Here is a 14,161-nt window from a genome sequence, read left to right on the forward strand (position 1 = left end):
TAGGGGCCAAGAACCTGCTTGCGAATCCCACTCCCGGAGCCGGCAGCTTTTCCCGGCTGAGGGAAGGGCCCCGGACAGCGCCGAGTGCGGTCGAAGCGCTCTGGAAAGGACTAAGGGCCGCATCTCGACAGGACCGTGGGAAATTCTCTTCGGGACGAGGGAGGAGTCGCGGTCTGGCCTCATTCCCGCTCGCCTCCAGGCCTGGCCGCCGCCTGCGGGCTCTCCCACCCCGGCAGCCCGCCCACCCGTCCGCCCACGTGCCGCAGCGGCACCGGCGGGCTCTTGGCTGCGGCTGCGGCTCCGGCTCCGGCCCCGGCCGGGGGGGTGGGGCGGCGTCGAGTGCGCAGGCGCGGCAGGCGGGGGGGGGGCGGCGGGGTGCGCGCATGCGCAGGAGGGAACGGGCGCGCGCGACCTGGCGTGGGTGCGGGTGCGGGCGCGGGTCGAAGCCGGGGCTTAGGAGGAGCCGCTGCCGCTGGCGGGGCGTCGTTGCCGCTCCCCGCGCGGAATGGAGGGGACGGTCGTGGCTGTCTGCGAGGTGATGCCGGGCAGGGAGAAAAAGCAGAGAAGGCCACTTTTCTGAGGAGAAGGGCTTTGTGAGGAGACCGCAAAGTTTGGGCTGCGGGGTCTGACGTTGCTTGAGGTGGAGGAAGGTTCGAGAATGTTCTGAAAGGGTGAAAACCAGCCCTCTTCTCACAGGGTGTGAGGAGCAGACGGTCCCCGGGGCCTGGGAGCGGCGGGCAGTCATGCTCACGGGGTACTCTGTGAGGAGCAGCTGCTCAGTTGAGGGGAATGTCGCCCACCTGTGAGGCGACAGTGCCACCCCCACTTTTCAGCGGGGAACTCCGAGGCCCAGAAAGCTGTGGTGTTGTCCAAACCTCAGCGGACACTCAGGGTCAAAACCAGGTGCTAGCTCCGGAGGTGGCAGGAATTGATTCCCGCGTTTCCCTCTCACCGCGTGCTGGGAGGGGACGAGGGAACCAATCAGCGCAGAATGGAGCGAGGGAGAGTAGTTCGAGGCCCCCGGGTCAGCCGAGGTGTGGTGCAGATTCCTGGGTCCAGGAGCAGCTGGCTGATGAAAGGCTGAGGTTCGGAGGCCTCGCCCACCTCTTACCACACCTGTCCTGGAAGGTGACACGAACTCCTGGCGCCGGCCCCACCGCGATGTCAGCTCCTTTGCGGACTCTCCTAGCCATTACCTAATTGGATGCTTATCTGCTGGCCTTGTAGGGGAAACTGGGCAGATGAAATAGAATCACAGGCTCCCAGGGCACCTTCGAGTGTGCCCAGTCTTCCTGCCTTCTTTGTTATCATCAAAGAAAGTTGGAGGATTAGATTTTAGAGCTGATAGAACCCGGGGCTCGGACTGTCACAGGCCAGCGTTCTTTTCCCAACTGCTCTTTCAATGTAGATAAAGACACTGTGGGGAAATGTTAACAGAGGGAGCACAGGAAGTCAAGATGTACGAAGGCAAGTGTTAGAAATGTCTGGAAACCGTTGTTATAAACTCTGGTACAAATTAGGATCTTAGTCGCCAAGTACTCTTACTCAGGTCTCCCTGCCTTTAAGGTAAGGGAGTAATAGTTTTCCCGGTGGTGCCTTGGTATGGAAGTGAGAGTCTACTTTCATAAATAATAATAGAAATTAAATATATTTTATTTTAAATTTGTATCATCAAGATTGAAAGTTTTATCCAGACATGTCAGAGCCGTGTTCAACTTAAAAATATTTCGTGTAGTCTTTACTGCAGATGACCTTATTAGAAATAATAGGTAATATCTATTAAGCATTTACTATACGCCAGGCACTATGTTAAGCATTTTGTACATATATTTGTTTATTTTCAGCAGCAGCCCTATGTGGTAGGTTTATCCCCATTTTTAGAGATGAGGAATCTGAGGAACAGAGAGGTTAAGAAAATTGCCCAAGATCACATGCTTAAACTTGGCGTTTCAGGGAGTCAAACCCAGGCATTTGCCTCGAGCACACTTAAATAGTATTTTGACCATGATTTAATGAAAGGTAAAGATAATTCATAACCAGATGTCACTCATTCATAGTCTTCATGTTGGCTTTTATTTGGGGAGGAAAAAGGAAACAAGAAAAACAAACTCCCACTTAATTTTTCCCTAATTATTATTTCCACGTGAACTTATCTTCTCAATAAAGCAATTTATTATCTCAGTTTCCTGTCTTGTTGGGCATTGCGTTGAATTTCACTTTTTCCTTTCTTATGTCACTCGTCTAGCTATTCTGTTTAGACACAATGCTGTGCTCTCAACAAATGTAAATCTGACACTTTACAAGCAAGAATACAATTCTGGGGGAAATCAGGGTTATTAATTTAACTGTAGCATACAAGTTTTTTATTAACATGAATTCTAAAGAAGATTGTGTTTTTTTGAATTGTGCCCTTTTCAGATTTTGAGATATTTAATAATTCACTGGAAGTGTCAAGCAGGAGTATCAAAGGGAGCATTGCTAGAAGGGAAGCTAGTGATTTCCATAGAAGCATTAAATTCTAAGCACCAGGCAAATGCTCTTCATTGTGTAACAACTAGTAAGTAAAGGAAGAAAAATTATTGATTTTCTATCTTTGTTTTGTCATGCTTTATGTCATAGTTTATTTAAAAATTTCATTCAGTTATAATCTTTTACGTTATTCCAGAATTGTTCCATAGTTTCAAAACAATTATGTAATAAGTATCTGGTGATAGATTTACAAATATGTCATACAGGAAAGGCAAGTAGAATGACTTATCACAGGATTATTTTACTGGCTTAAAATTGTTCAGAAACAATGTCACTTTTGCTCTTCTTTTTTTGTTTTCTTGTTTTTATTTTGTTTGCTTTTGATTTTAGCCTATTCTTTCATAGCAAAATTATAATACATTGAGTGTACCTACCTTTTCTTCTATGTCCAGACTTTGTCAATAGCAAGAGAGCCAAAAACATAAAGGAAAGGGAAATAAGTAAAATGATGAGTGATGTATACTTTGATAATCCTGACCTGCAGTCAGTTTGAAAGTAACTCTTCCACTGGGCTCTTACTCTTTCATTATTTTTGCCTATTCTCTTGAGAGAAAGCTGATGCGTTGAGTGGCTCTGAAACAACTAATTCCCTTGAACTTGTGAAGTGCCAGTTTTTTGTTTGCTTTTTTGGTGTGTGTGGGTTTATTGAAGGATCCTTTGGAATGAAGTTGTCCCATCAACCTTAAAAGAGTCATTTGGGGATCCAGTTGAAATCTGATAGTACACTAGGCTCTATATGACATTTGCACATTTGAGCTGAAAGACTTGTCTTCTTTTTGTGTACTTAATATTAAACATCTCAAGATAGGTATGCCAGGTTGGTTTGCCTGTTACTCTGCAGGTGCTCTACTCTGACTGGGCAGGGAGTTCCCATCACTCATGAAAGAAATACTTAGCTGTTTTGCTAGGCGATGATTGTTCTGTATATGATTGTATTAGCTTGTACAGTGATTCTAGTCCAATAAACTGTGGCAGGATTGATTTGGCGGCTGGCTGGTACATTATACCTTGATTCCACTATAAAGGATGACAGCTGTCTTTCATATCTTCAACTCTATCATGTGTCTGTCTTCTAATGTAGTTACAATTTTCCCACCAAAAATATAGACCAATATTTACTCATTATTGTTGTCATAAAATGCTATTCACAGTTTAGCCATATAGAAAACTATGATTTCTTTATATTTTCTCTTCGGTTAACAATTGTTTTTTTTAAATAGACTTTATAGCAGTTTTAGGTTTACAGAGAAATTGAGCAGAAAATCCAGGTAGTTCCCATGCCACCCCCCCACACACATACACAGTTTCTCCTGTTATTAACATGTTACATTAATGTGGTACATTTGTTATGATTATGAACCAATATTGATATATTAATATTAATTTTACATTAGGGTTCCCTCTTTATGTTGTACAGTTCTGTGGGTTTTGCCAAATGTATAGTATCATGTAGTCACCATTATAGTGTCACACAGAATAGTTTTGCTGCCCTAAAAATCCTCTGTGAAGCACCTCTTCATCTGTCCTTCTCTTCCTCCCTCCTCCCCTGAAACCCTGGCAGTCACTGATTTTTTTTTCCATTATCTCAAACATTGATCATTTCTTTGTATTGGGAACATTCAAAATCCTCTTTTATAGCTAATTGAAACCATACACTAATTTGTTGTTAATTATAGTCACCCTACAGTGCTGTAGAACACTAGATATTATTCTTTCTATCTAGCTGTATGGTTAATTATTTTAATTTATTTTGCATGTTTTCATCATCTAGTCAACCCCAAAACTTCCAGCACTTGTCTAAGTTTACTCAATATATTCCAACACATCAGATAATCTATCAATTTTATCTTCCCAAAAAACTCTTCCCCAGAATTTTCTTACCTGCTCTAATCTTGAGTCGATGCCTTCTATATCTGGTGCACAGCTATCATCTTGGGATCCTCCTTTCATCATTATTTAGAGTATTTCTTTAGTTTTTCTCGTGTTGGGTTTTGTGTTTCCTGAATCCTGATACCTTCTTTTCTCCTGAATCCCGATACTTTCTTTTTGGCTTACTCCTTGTTTTGATGAATCTCAGGGTCCAGTAGCTTCTTGAAAAAGAGTGTTTGGGAAGCAAATTTCTCGAAAGCTTAAAAATGTCTACACTTATACCTGATCATTAGTTTGTCTGAGTATGGGATTCTAGGTTGGAATTCATTTCCCTTCAGAATTTTGATGATACTGCAATGTTGTCTTCCAGCTTAAGGTATTGCTATTGAAAATTCTAATGTCTTTCTGATTACTCTGTATGTGACCTATTTTTCTTTTTTCTTTTCCTCTCTGTAAGCTTATAGGATCTCCTCTTTATCCTTGTATGGGTTATAGTAAATAATTCTAAGTGTTATAACAGATACATCCTGAAATATACAGTGGCTTCACACAAAATGTGTGTGTGCAGGGGAGTATTTTGTTTCATGCAGGATCCAGGCTGTTTTTGTCTTGTGGCTCTGTACTCCTGTAGGTGTTCTAAGCTCTCTCCAATGAGCTACAGGTGGGGAAAGGGACCAAAGCTCATAAATGGAAGAATTTTATGGAGTAGGCTTGGGAATTATGTATATTACTACTGCTTTCATTCCATTTGCTGGGACTTGGTCTTATTGTCACAATTGCCCTACAGTTGCAAGGGAGACTGAAAAAAGTAATCTAATGGTGTACTCAGAAGAAGAGAACGGGATATTTGTGAGCACCAGCAGTCTCTGTTGCGGTCCTCGTTCTGAAAATTCACAATGATGTGCCTTGGTGCGGGTCTGTTTTCATCCTCAATGGGCCTTTTTAAGAAACTTATGTCCTTTGGTTCTGGGGAATTTTCCCTTGAATGCTCGCTCTTTCTGAAACTTCTATTATTTAGATACTGTACTTCCTAGACTGACTGGTCCTTTTTTTTTTTTTTTTTTTTTTTGTGGCTGGCCAGTATGGGGATCTGAACTCAACCTTGGTGTTACTACATTGCTCTAATCAAGTGAGCTAACCAGCCTGCACCCCCCCCTCCCCACCTTTTTAAAAAAAAAAAAAATCTTTTCTATTTTTCATCTCTTCTACTTTCTAGGCAATTTCCTCATGTTTTTCTTCCAGTCTTTCGATAGGTATTCTCATTTCTGCTACCACAGTTTTTATTTCCAGGAGCTCTTTCCTCCCTTTCTTATGCTGCCATTTTGTAGCATCCTACAATTGTTTCATGGTTACAATATCTTCTTTTATCTCTCTGAGTATATAAAGATTTTTTTTTTAAGTTTTGATTTATCTACCTAGATCCAGTTTCCTTTACATTGCTTCTTCTACTCAGTCTGGTTTCTGTTTTTTGTGTTAGAAGATTTCTTCAGCTATCTTAAAATTCTTGGTTGTCTGCTTATTTTGAAGAGTTAGAGACCACAAAGCTGATTTGAAACTGTTAGCATCATTGAAGGGTGAATCTAATTGGGCATTTTGTTGGGGAAACCACTCTTCTCTTCAATGTCAGTATCTTTAGGTCTTTCTTCTTGGGATAGCCAGATCTTCCAGTCTTTCACCAGGTGGGTAAAAGCCAAACTGCCAGCATTCTGGGAGTGAGGGGAAAGAAGTGTGTTGGGTATCTCAGCATTCAGTGTTTATGTTCATGTAATATGCTTGTTTTTAGTACAACTTTGATTCTCATCACAGAGACCCACACTTCTACCATTTTCAGAGACTAACTTCTCCTCTACACTGCACCAGGGTTAGGGAGGACCAATCCCTAGAATGCTCAGTTGAGGAGGTAATCTAAAGATTTATTTAAATTCATTTTTCAACCAACTGTCCTTATTTTAGCTCGCACTTCACCCCTATTTCCAGAGGTTCCTAATACTGCCATTCCTCAGTCTTTGGTGATTTTGTCGTTTAAGTCAGGTTGTTTCGTGGCTTTCCCACTTTCCCTTTATACTTCAGTTTTTCAGATCTCCTAGATCCTTTCTACTAGTCCTGCTTTTCAGGTTTTAGAATTTTATAACAATCATCTTTGCCTCTCATTCTTTATCCTTGTGGGTTTATGCTTTTAAAAAATCCCTTTTCTATTGTTTTATTTACGTTTCAGAAAGGAGTGAAAATAGATGTGTGTGTTCAATCTGCCATCTTTACCTGTAAGTGGGAAGTGGTGTCTTTTGAGTTTGATTTGAGTTTGGTTTGAAATCTCTGATGATGAAGAACCATTTATTAGTTACCTAGGGCTGCTGTAATAAAGTACCATAAACTGGGTGGCTTGAAACAAAATAAATGTATTCTCTCATAGTTCTGGAGGCCAGAGATCCAAAATCAAGGTCTCAGTAGAGGTGGTTCCTTCTGGAGACTCTGAGGGAGAAATCTGTTTTGTGTCTATCTTTTAGCTTCTGGTGGTTGCTGGCAGTCCTTGGTGTTTCTTGACTTGTAGATGTATCACTCCCCATCTTCACATGACGTTCTCCTCTGTATTTCTCTGTGTCTATGTATTAACATAGGCTTCTTATAAAGACACCAGTCTTTGGATTTAGAACTACCCTAATCCAGTATGACCTTATCTTAACTTGATTACATCTATTTGCAAATAAGGTCATATTCACAAGCACTTGGGGTTAGTACTTCAAAATATCTTTTAGGGGGACACAATTCAATCTACAAAAAACTGGAAGATTCTTTTTCTTTTTCTTTTTTGGCTGGCTGGTCCAGAGATCTGAATCCTTGACTTTGGTATTATCAGCACCACGCTCTCCCAATTGAGCTAACCGGCCAGCCAGATTTTATATCTGGAATGATCCATCTGTGAAAAGCTGAGTGATGAGTAGTTTTTCCCATCAATAACTGCTGAAGGCCCTAAATATTATTGCAATATTTCCCAAAATATGTGCTACAGGATGTTTATATGCATTATGAGAAAGGAGTTATATATAGTCATCTAAATTTGGGAAATGTTTGTTAAAATGGGTTTCTTTACTGTAGATCTTAGGACCTTTAATATGCAAGTCTGTACTGTGAAACATAATGTTTGGAAATGCTATGTACTATAGTCTCCTCTCCCCTTTTTTAAAGATTATCTTCTGTAGAGAGAATTGGGGAATGCTTGCTTTAAAAATATGTGTTTTAAACATTAGTCTCTACTGCTATCTTTGCATCTGAAGGATAGCACTTTACTTTAGTGCATAAACATTAGAAGTATAGCTGGAAAATTGGGGGATAGATGGGGTGTGGAGCAGATGGTATGATTGTTCTCCCTGAGCACATTCACCAGAAGTGGCCTGTTTTTAGCAATTGTTCATATGATACTTGTTAAAACTAAGAAAGGATGTTAGAGGGAACAGTGTGACAGTTGAGAAACATCATGGACACACTACAAAATGGGTGGGTTGCGTTTTTTTCTTGTTCCTTGTCAATGTTCTAGCTCCTCACTAAGCACTAGTTTAGGCCTGCCACCACCTGCCATCCCTGTCCCAATGACCCACTCTCGTTTATGTTAGAGCCAGTGTATGCCTGTGAGGAACAATAAGAGAGAGGGGAAAAAAAGACTGTCTTCATGTTCCATGCTACTTGGGTTCAGGCCTTTTGAAGTATGTATTATTTGTCCAGAATTGTTTAAAATCTGGAGATCTGGAAATCTAGAGCATTACTGTTCAATAGAACTTTTTGTGATGATGGATATGTTCTAAGCTGTGATGTTTAGTATACGATCCATTAGCTACATGTGGCTACTGACCATTTGAAATGTGGCTATAGTGACTGAGGAACTGAATTTTTAATTTAATTTAGTTAAATTTAAATACCCACATAAAGCTAGTGGTGACTGTATTGGACTGCACACATTCAGAGAATGGTGTCCTGTGATTCTCAACCTTTTTTCCCTTCCTGAAGAATACACATTTTCTGAGGGATAGACACATTTCTGTTGGTTCCTAGGGCAGTGATTCTTAAATCCTTAACCATGGGTCACATCTCTCTGGGGAAGAGTGTGTTCAATTTGGGAGCAAAAAAAGCCTCCAGGTGGTTCTGATTTTTTTTCTCCTCTTAGGTACCTGCTTCCTCCCTTACCCTCTGCCCTGAAGGATTATTGCTCTAAATGTTCTAATGTTTAGATTTAGAACTCTAGGTACAGAGAATTCTTTCCTGATAGCCCAGTAAAGTCTTTCTATTTAAGAGTAAAATTGGTTAAAAGAAAAGCCAACATTTTAATTGAATCTTGTACTGGAATATGAGTTATTGGCATGATATACTCTGATTAATAGGTGCAATTTGCAGTCTTCCCATAATCCTTTTCTATCAGCTATACTAGCATCCAAAGAGGCAGTCCTGGTGTTAATTCTAGGTAGGTGTTGAATACAGGTGAAAAGACTTGCTGTTTGGTTATCATCTCTAAGAAGTTTTTCTGCCCCCAGTCATTGTAACCTCATAGTGTGCTTCTCTGGTGTTTCCATTTTTACTGAACTCATTAGTAATAGTCACTTTTTTTTTATGTTCTGCATCTGTAAGCAATGTTTTCAGACTCCCATTTGATTCTTTAAACAAAATCCATTTAATTGTCTTATTTGTGATATTTCTTTGTATTCTGTTTCTTACAGTAGCTTCTGCAGGAAGCATTTATGGTGACTTGGTTCTCAAGAAGTTCCTAAAAGGTAAAGAATTACTCACTTCTATGAGACTGAATCTCTTCCTGACAGTGAATTTGGTATTTTCTGAAACACTTATACTGAAAGACAGGGTTGCCAAATTTACTAAATAAAAATACAAGATGCCCACTTAAATATAAGTTTTAATAAACAATGAATAATTTTTTAGTATAAGTTTGTCTCATGCAATAATTTTTCCTGCATTTTATCTGGCAACTCTACTGAAAGCTGATCTATAAAACTGTGTAGATACAGATGGAAAAGATCACTAGGTCACTGTAGCTTTTCTGAATGCTTTTTATACAACCCCAGGCAAAATTTTCGCAGATGTAAAATAAAAAATTTAGTAATGTATTTGTTCCCATCTACTTCAAAGAAAGGATGGGTGGAGAATATTTTTACCATAAATGATTTTGGCTAGTATTAATACTGTTTTCCACATTATATGCCAAAGTTGTTACGGTTGAGGAGCTTTTGGTGATCTTAGTTTTAAGAACTTCTTTCCTTTGACTTAAGAATACTACAAGCCAAAGGGCATAACATTTATTTTAAGGAGACGAAAGTGATCTGAGAACTGTTATGCTTTCATTTTTATCCTCTGTGGTTGTTTGATTCATAAATATTATCCAATGGACCTGTTTTTCCTCATGAGTTGTTAATTTTAAAAAATAATTTTAAAAAAAGTCTTCTCTCCAGCTGTTAGGGCTCGTAATACTAACTCCCACTCAATAATGCTATTTATTCTTACTAATTAGTAACAAAAATTACTCACTAAAGCTCACAAAGGATATTAGCCAAGATTAAGACTTGAATCCCTTAGCTTTCTGGCTTATGCACCATTAATTATGCCCGTATTATTATTATTATTTATTTAGGATTCATGTAGCACCTGTAAGTTATTAGCAAACTGCTTTAAATTGGTCCATCCACTAATCTTTACACTGTTTAATTAGCTTCATCAGGGAATCTATGGCAGTTGATTCATTAATCATCAGATTTCTAGATGCTGAAGAATTATGTATCTATACAAAATTAATAGTATCCCTGTGAATTCAGTTTAATTATGTTGCTGCCTTCATTGCTTTGTTGATTTCTCTCCATGCCTAAAATAAGGTCTCACCTCTCTTTAGGGGCACTGGACTGTTGTAGAGCCATCTAGCTTCAGTTTTCTCTATTCTTCAATCTGTTCTATCAGGGTTGTATCAAGGTACTTTTTCTCTGGATCTGGAACACTTCAAATCAATTCCTGTACAAAATAGGCTCACATTTCTGGGTATTTTATTTGAGCCAGATTAATAAACAATGACCAAGGTAATCTCCCTATTCTCCTACCTCTCTAATGGTTTATGGTCTTTTTTTTTTTTTTTTTTTCTTTTCTGGTCCTTAACTATTCATATTTATTCAGTAAAGTTTTGTTGAACATCTGCCTTGCCACAAGGAAGTCATGGGAAGGAGAGGCAGCTCTGCAAATAAAATGCAGTGTGAGAGGTACCATAATGGAGGTGTATGCTCAAGATGCTTCTCTGGTAACTCAGAGGATATTCCCTAAAGTTCAGTCACCAATATGCCTTTCTTCCCTTCATTATTCTGCATCATTATTCTACATTCAATTCAGACATCTGTTCTATTGCTAAGATTTTAACTATTGTTTCTGTGCTGATAAGACTTATTTTTTCCTTCTCTATCACGGACATGTCTCCTACCTTCCAATGGAATAGCTTTGATTTTCAGTTAGACTATTCCATTTGAGAGTTCCTCTGAAATATCATGTGTGACATGTCTTAAATGAGATTCATTTTCCTGAAACTAATTGTGTAATGTCATCATTCCTTTCAGTTACATTAACAGTCTCATAATTCTCCAGGGTTAAAAATCTTGGCTTTTTTGCGGGGAAAAGGCTTCTCCTTTTTCTTTTGTCTTTTATCTAATCTAATTGAATTTTTTTTGTTAATTCCACCTTTATAATTATTATTTATTAAATTAATTTAAACATAGCTTTATGTTCCTCCCTTAATGATTCCCTATTTATTATGAGAATAAAATACCTTAGACCAGACTTGAGGCCTTCTATCAATTAGAATAATCCCCTCTACTTTGAAGAATGATGCCCATTAAGATTGATAAATTCTTATGTGTTTAAAAATTCTCATTAATTCGTATTAATAGGTGTACTTCTATTCTGCATTGTTTATTTATTCACTTATCTATAATCCTGCTTATATATCCATTTATATATATATACTTATCCATTTATGTAGAACTACTTCTATCATAAATATCTATTTAGTGAAACATGATTGTTTCAGTTTGTGTTACTTGCTCAGGCCTACAAGCTACTTCCTATCACATCTCTATTCAAATGAAGAAAAAAAGAAAGGAAAGTAATGAGATGTGGGAATATGAAGAAAGCCATGTTTATAGGTCTCTTTATTTTGCTGTTTTTTTTCCTGTCTTTTCTATTAATATTCTTTTTATTTTTTATCTTTTAAAAATATCTCCTCCTCATTCCCATGTTTATTGACATGATTTAGCTCTTTAGTAAAATACAGTTTGGCAAATCATTTAAAAAAGTGTTCGAGTGTTTTCACAAGTGAGAAAATTTGCAGTCTTTTTTATGTTTTTTCTGGATAGGAATACCAGTCCTTGTAAGTAGAGAAGACTGCTTTGCTGTTAATGTATGGGTATGTGATTATGACATAACCATAAGAGTTAAGAGTTTTTACCTCTTCCTGTACTCCACCCTTTTGGTGTCAGGGAGACTTTCTGTTTTGTTTTTTGGTTTTTTTTCTTTCAAGTTTAGTTTTGTCCTCTTTGTTAATTTGTTGGGAAAAGAAGTGAGGAGTGGTGCTTTTCATTTGTAAGAGAGAGATTGATAAGTCCAGGCATTCTCAACAGTGAGTGAGAAACTCACAAGGGTGAACTCTTGAATGTCTGACTTCATCAAGTTTTTTTGAAAAATCTGAGATTCTTGTGTTTATAGAATAAGAATCTATTATAACTTTATATCTTACAAGATCAACAGCTCTAAGGCTCAGAACTTATCTAACACACTTTCCCTCAGGAGCTCATTTTGTAGACATGATCTCACTCATTCTTGAGAGGTAGGTCAGACATACGTGTTATCACTGTTTCTGTTTCACATATGAGGAAACTGAGACTTACCTCATCCTCCTATACTAAGTTTAGAAGTAAGGGAAGAGTTTGTGGATTCATAGGTCAGTGATTATCCATTAAACTCTATGAGACCACACTTTATCAAGATTTTGAGGGCCGACCCTGTGGTGCACTTGGGAGAGTGCAGCGCTGGGAGCGCAGCAGCGCTCCTGCCGCGGTTCAGATCCTATATAGGGGTGGCCGGGGCGCTCGCTGGGTAAGCGCGGTGCGGCTGGTCACAAAAAAAAAAAAAAGATTTTGATGCATTCTAAATAATTTCTTCCTGCCAAATTTGCCTCACACTTGGGAAGATTTTAGAAAGCTTGATTGAAGATTAAGAGAAGCTAAAACAGATGGATTTCTGTCTTCTTTTGTTTCCTTAATACTTCTTTACTTTTTTCTCTTTTACATTTGTCTAATTGCACTTCATTATTGAGAATATGTTCAAGATATGATGTGACAGGGAAGGGTATGGAAACGACAGGAGTGGTTTATACTCAACCCTGACACAATCCTTTTACTTTTGAACTCTGACATACAAGGATACTTCAAAAAATTTACAGAAAAATAGAATTAAAAGATAATACGAATCTTACCATGAACTTTTTGAAGTTCCTTCATATTCCTTTTCTTTTCAAACTTAGGTAGGTAAAAGAAGAAGAAAAGGGAAACTCATTATTAGAGATCCTGAGAGTTGATTCGTACCCTGGCTGGGCATGGTATATAACTACTTTTATTCAGCAGTGGGAGATAGCCTGCCTTGTACCTGCTTTGGCTTAAAATCTTTGAACTGTTGTTAGACTTCATTGAGTAATCAGCTGGCGCTTACTGTTCCAACTCTGGTCTTTTAGGTTATCGCAGCTTTCGTTTCCTCAGCTGGGAACACTGGAGGAGTTGGCTACCTATAGTGGTGAATTTGGCTGGTATGGGAAGAGGGGACTTTTTTTTTCCGAGTAGACATTATGGTTAGCCAGTAAATACATTCTGAAAAGTGGGTAGATGACATCATATATAAACATTAACTCAAAACAGATCAAAGACCTAAAATTATAAAATTCTTCAAAAAAAACGTAGGTATAAATCTTCATGATCTTGGATTAGGCAGTATTTTCTTAGCTATGACATTAAAGCCCAATCAGCTGAAGGAAAAATAGATAAATCAGACTTTATCAATACTAAAAACTCTTGTGCTTCAAAAGACACTATCAGGAAGATGAAAAGATCAATTATACCTCAAAAAGCTGAGGGGAAAAAGTCTTTAGTCCCAAACCTCAGCACAAAAAATTGAAAAGACAATCTACAGATAAGCGCCTAGTATCCAGAGTACATGTAGAACTTTTACATCTCAACAATAAAAGTCCAAATAGCCTACTTGAAAAATGGGCAAAGTATCTGAATAGACATTTGTTATGGACTAAATATTTGTGTTTTCCCAAAATTCATATGTTGAAGTCCTATCCCAATGTGATGGTATTTGGAGATGGGGCCTTTGGGAAGTAAGTTGGGTTAGATTAGGTCATGAGGGTTGGATCCTCATGATGGGATTAGTGGCCTTATAAAGAGGGGAAGAGAGAGATCTCTCTCTGTCTCTCTCACTCTGTCCCTCCTGGGCACCCACTGAGGAAAGGCCAACTGAGGAAACAGGAAGAAGGTGACCATCTGAAAGCCAGGAAGAGAGCTCTTTGCCAGTAACTGAATTGACTGGCACCTTGATCTTGGATTTCCCAGCCTCCAAAACTGTGACAAATACATTTCTCTTGTTTAAGCCATTTGTCAGTGGTCTATTATGGCAGTCTGAGCAGACTAAGACAACATTTATCCAAAGAAGATATGCAAATGGCCAATAAGTCCATGAAAAG

At 38.7% G+C, this 14,161-nt stretch overlaps 1 protein-coding gene across 1 annotated transcript in view; it reads left to right on the forward strand.

Moving 5' to 3' along the window:
- The first annotated feature begins 505 nt into the window (after window positions 1-505).
- The window catches only part of TOP6BL (TOP6B like initiator of meiotic double strand breaks), an 85,259-nt gene continuing 71,603 nt past the window's right edge, over window positions 506-14,161 (forward strand). Inside the window, exons 1-3 of the mRNA XM_063095177.1 lie at window positions 506-535; window positions 2,419-2,557; window positions 9,102-9,155. Of these exons, the coding sequence (XP_062951247.1) occupies window positions 506-535; window positions 2,419-2,557; window positions 9,102-9,155 (223 nt within the window). The remainder of the gene's footprint in view (window positions 536-2,418; window positions 2,558-9,101; window positions 9,156-14,161) is intronic.

The sequence above is a fragment of the Cynocephalus volans genome, chromosome 4 (assembly GCF_027409185.1).
Source record: "Cynocephalus volans isolate mCynVol1 chromosome 4, mCynVol1.pri, whole genome shotgun sequence".
Lineage (NCBI taxonomy): Eukaryota > Metazoa > Chordata > Mammalia > Dermoptera > Cynocephalidae > Cynocephalus > Cynocephalus volans.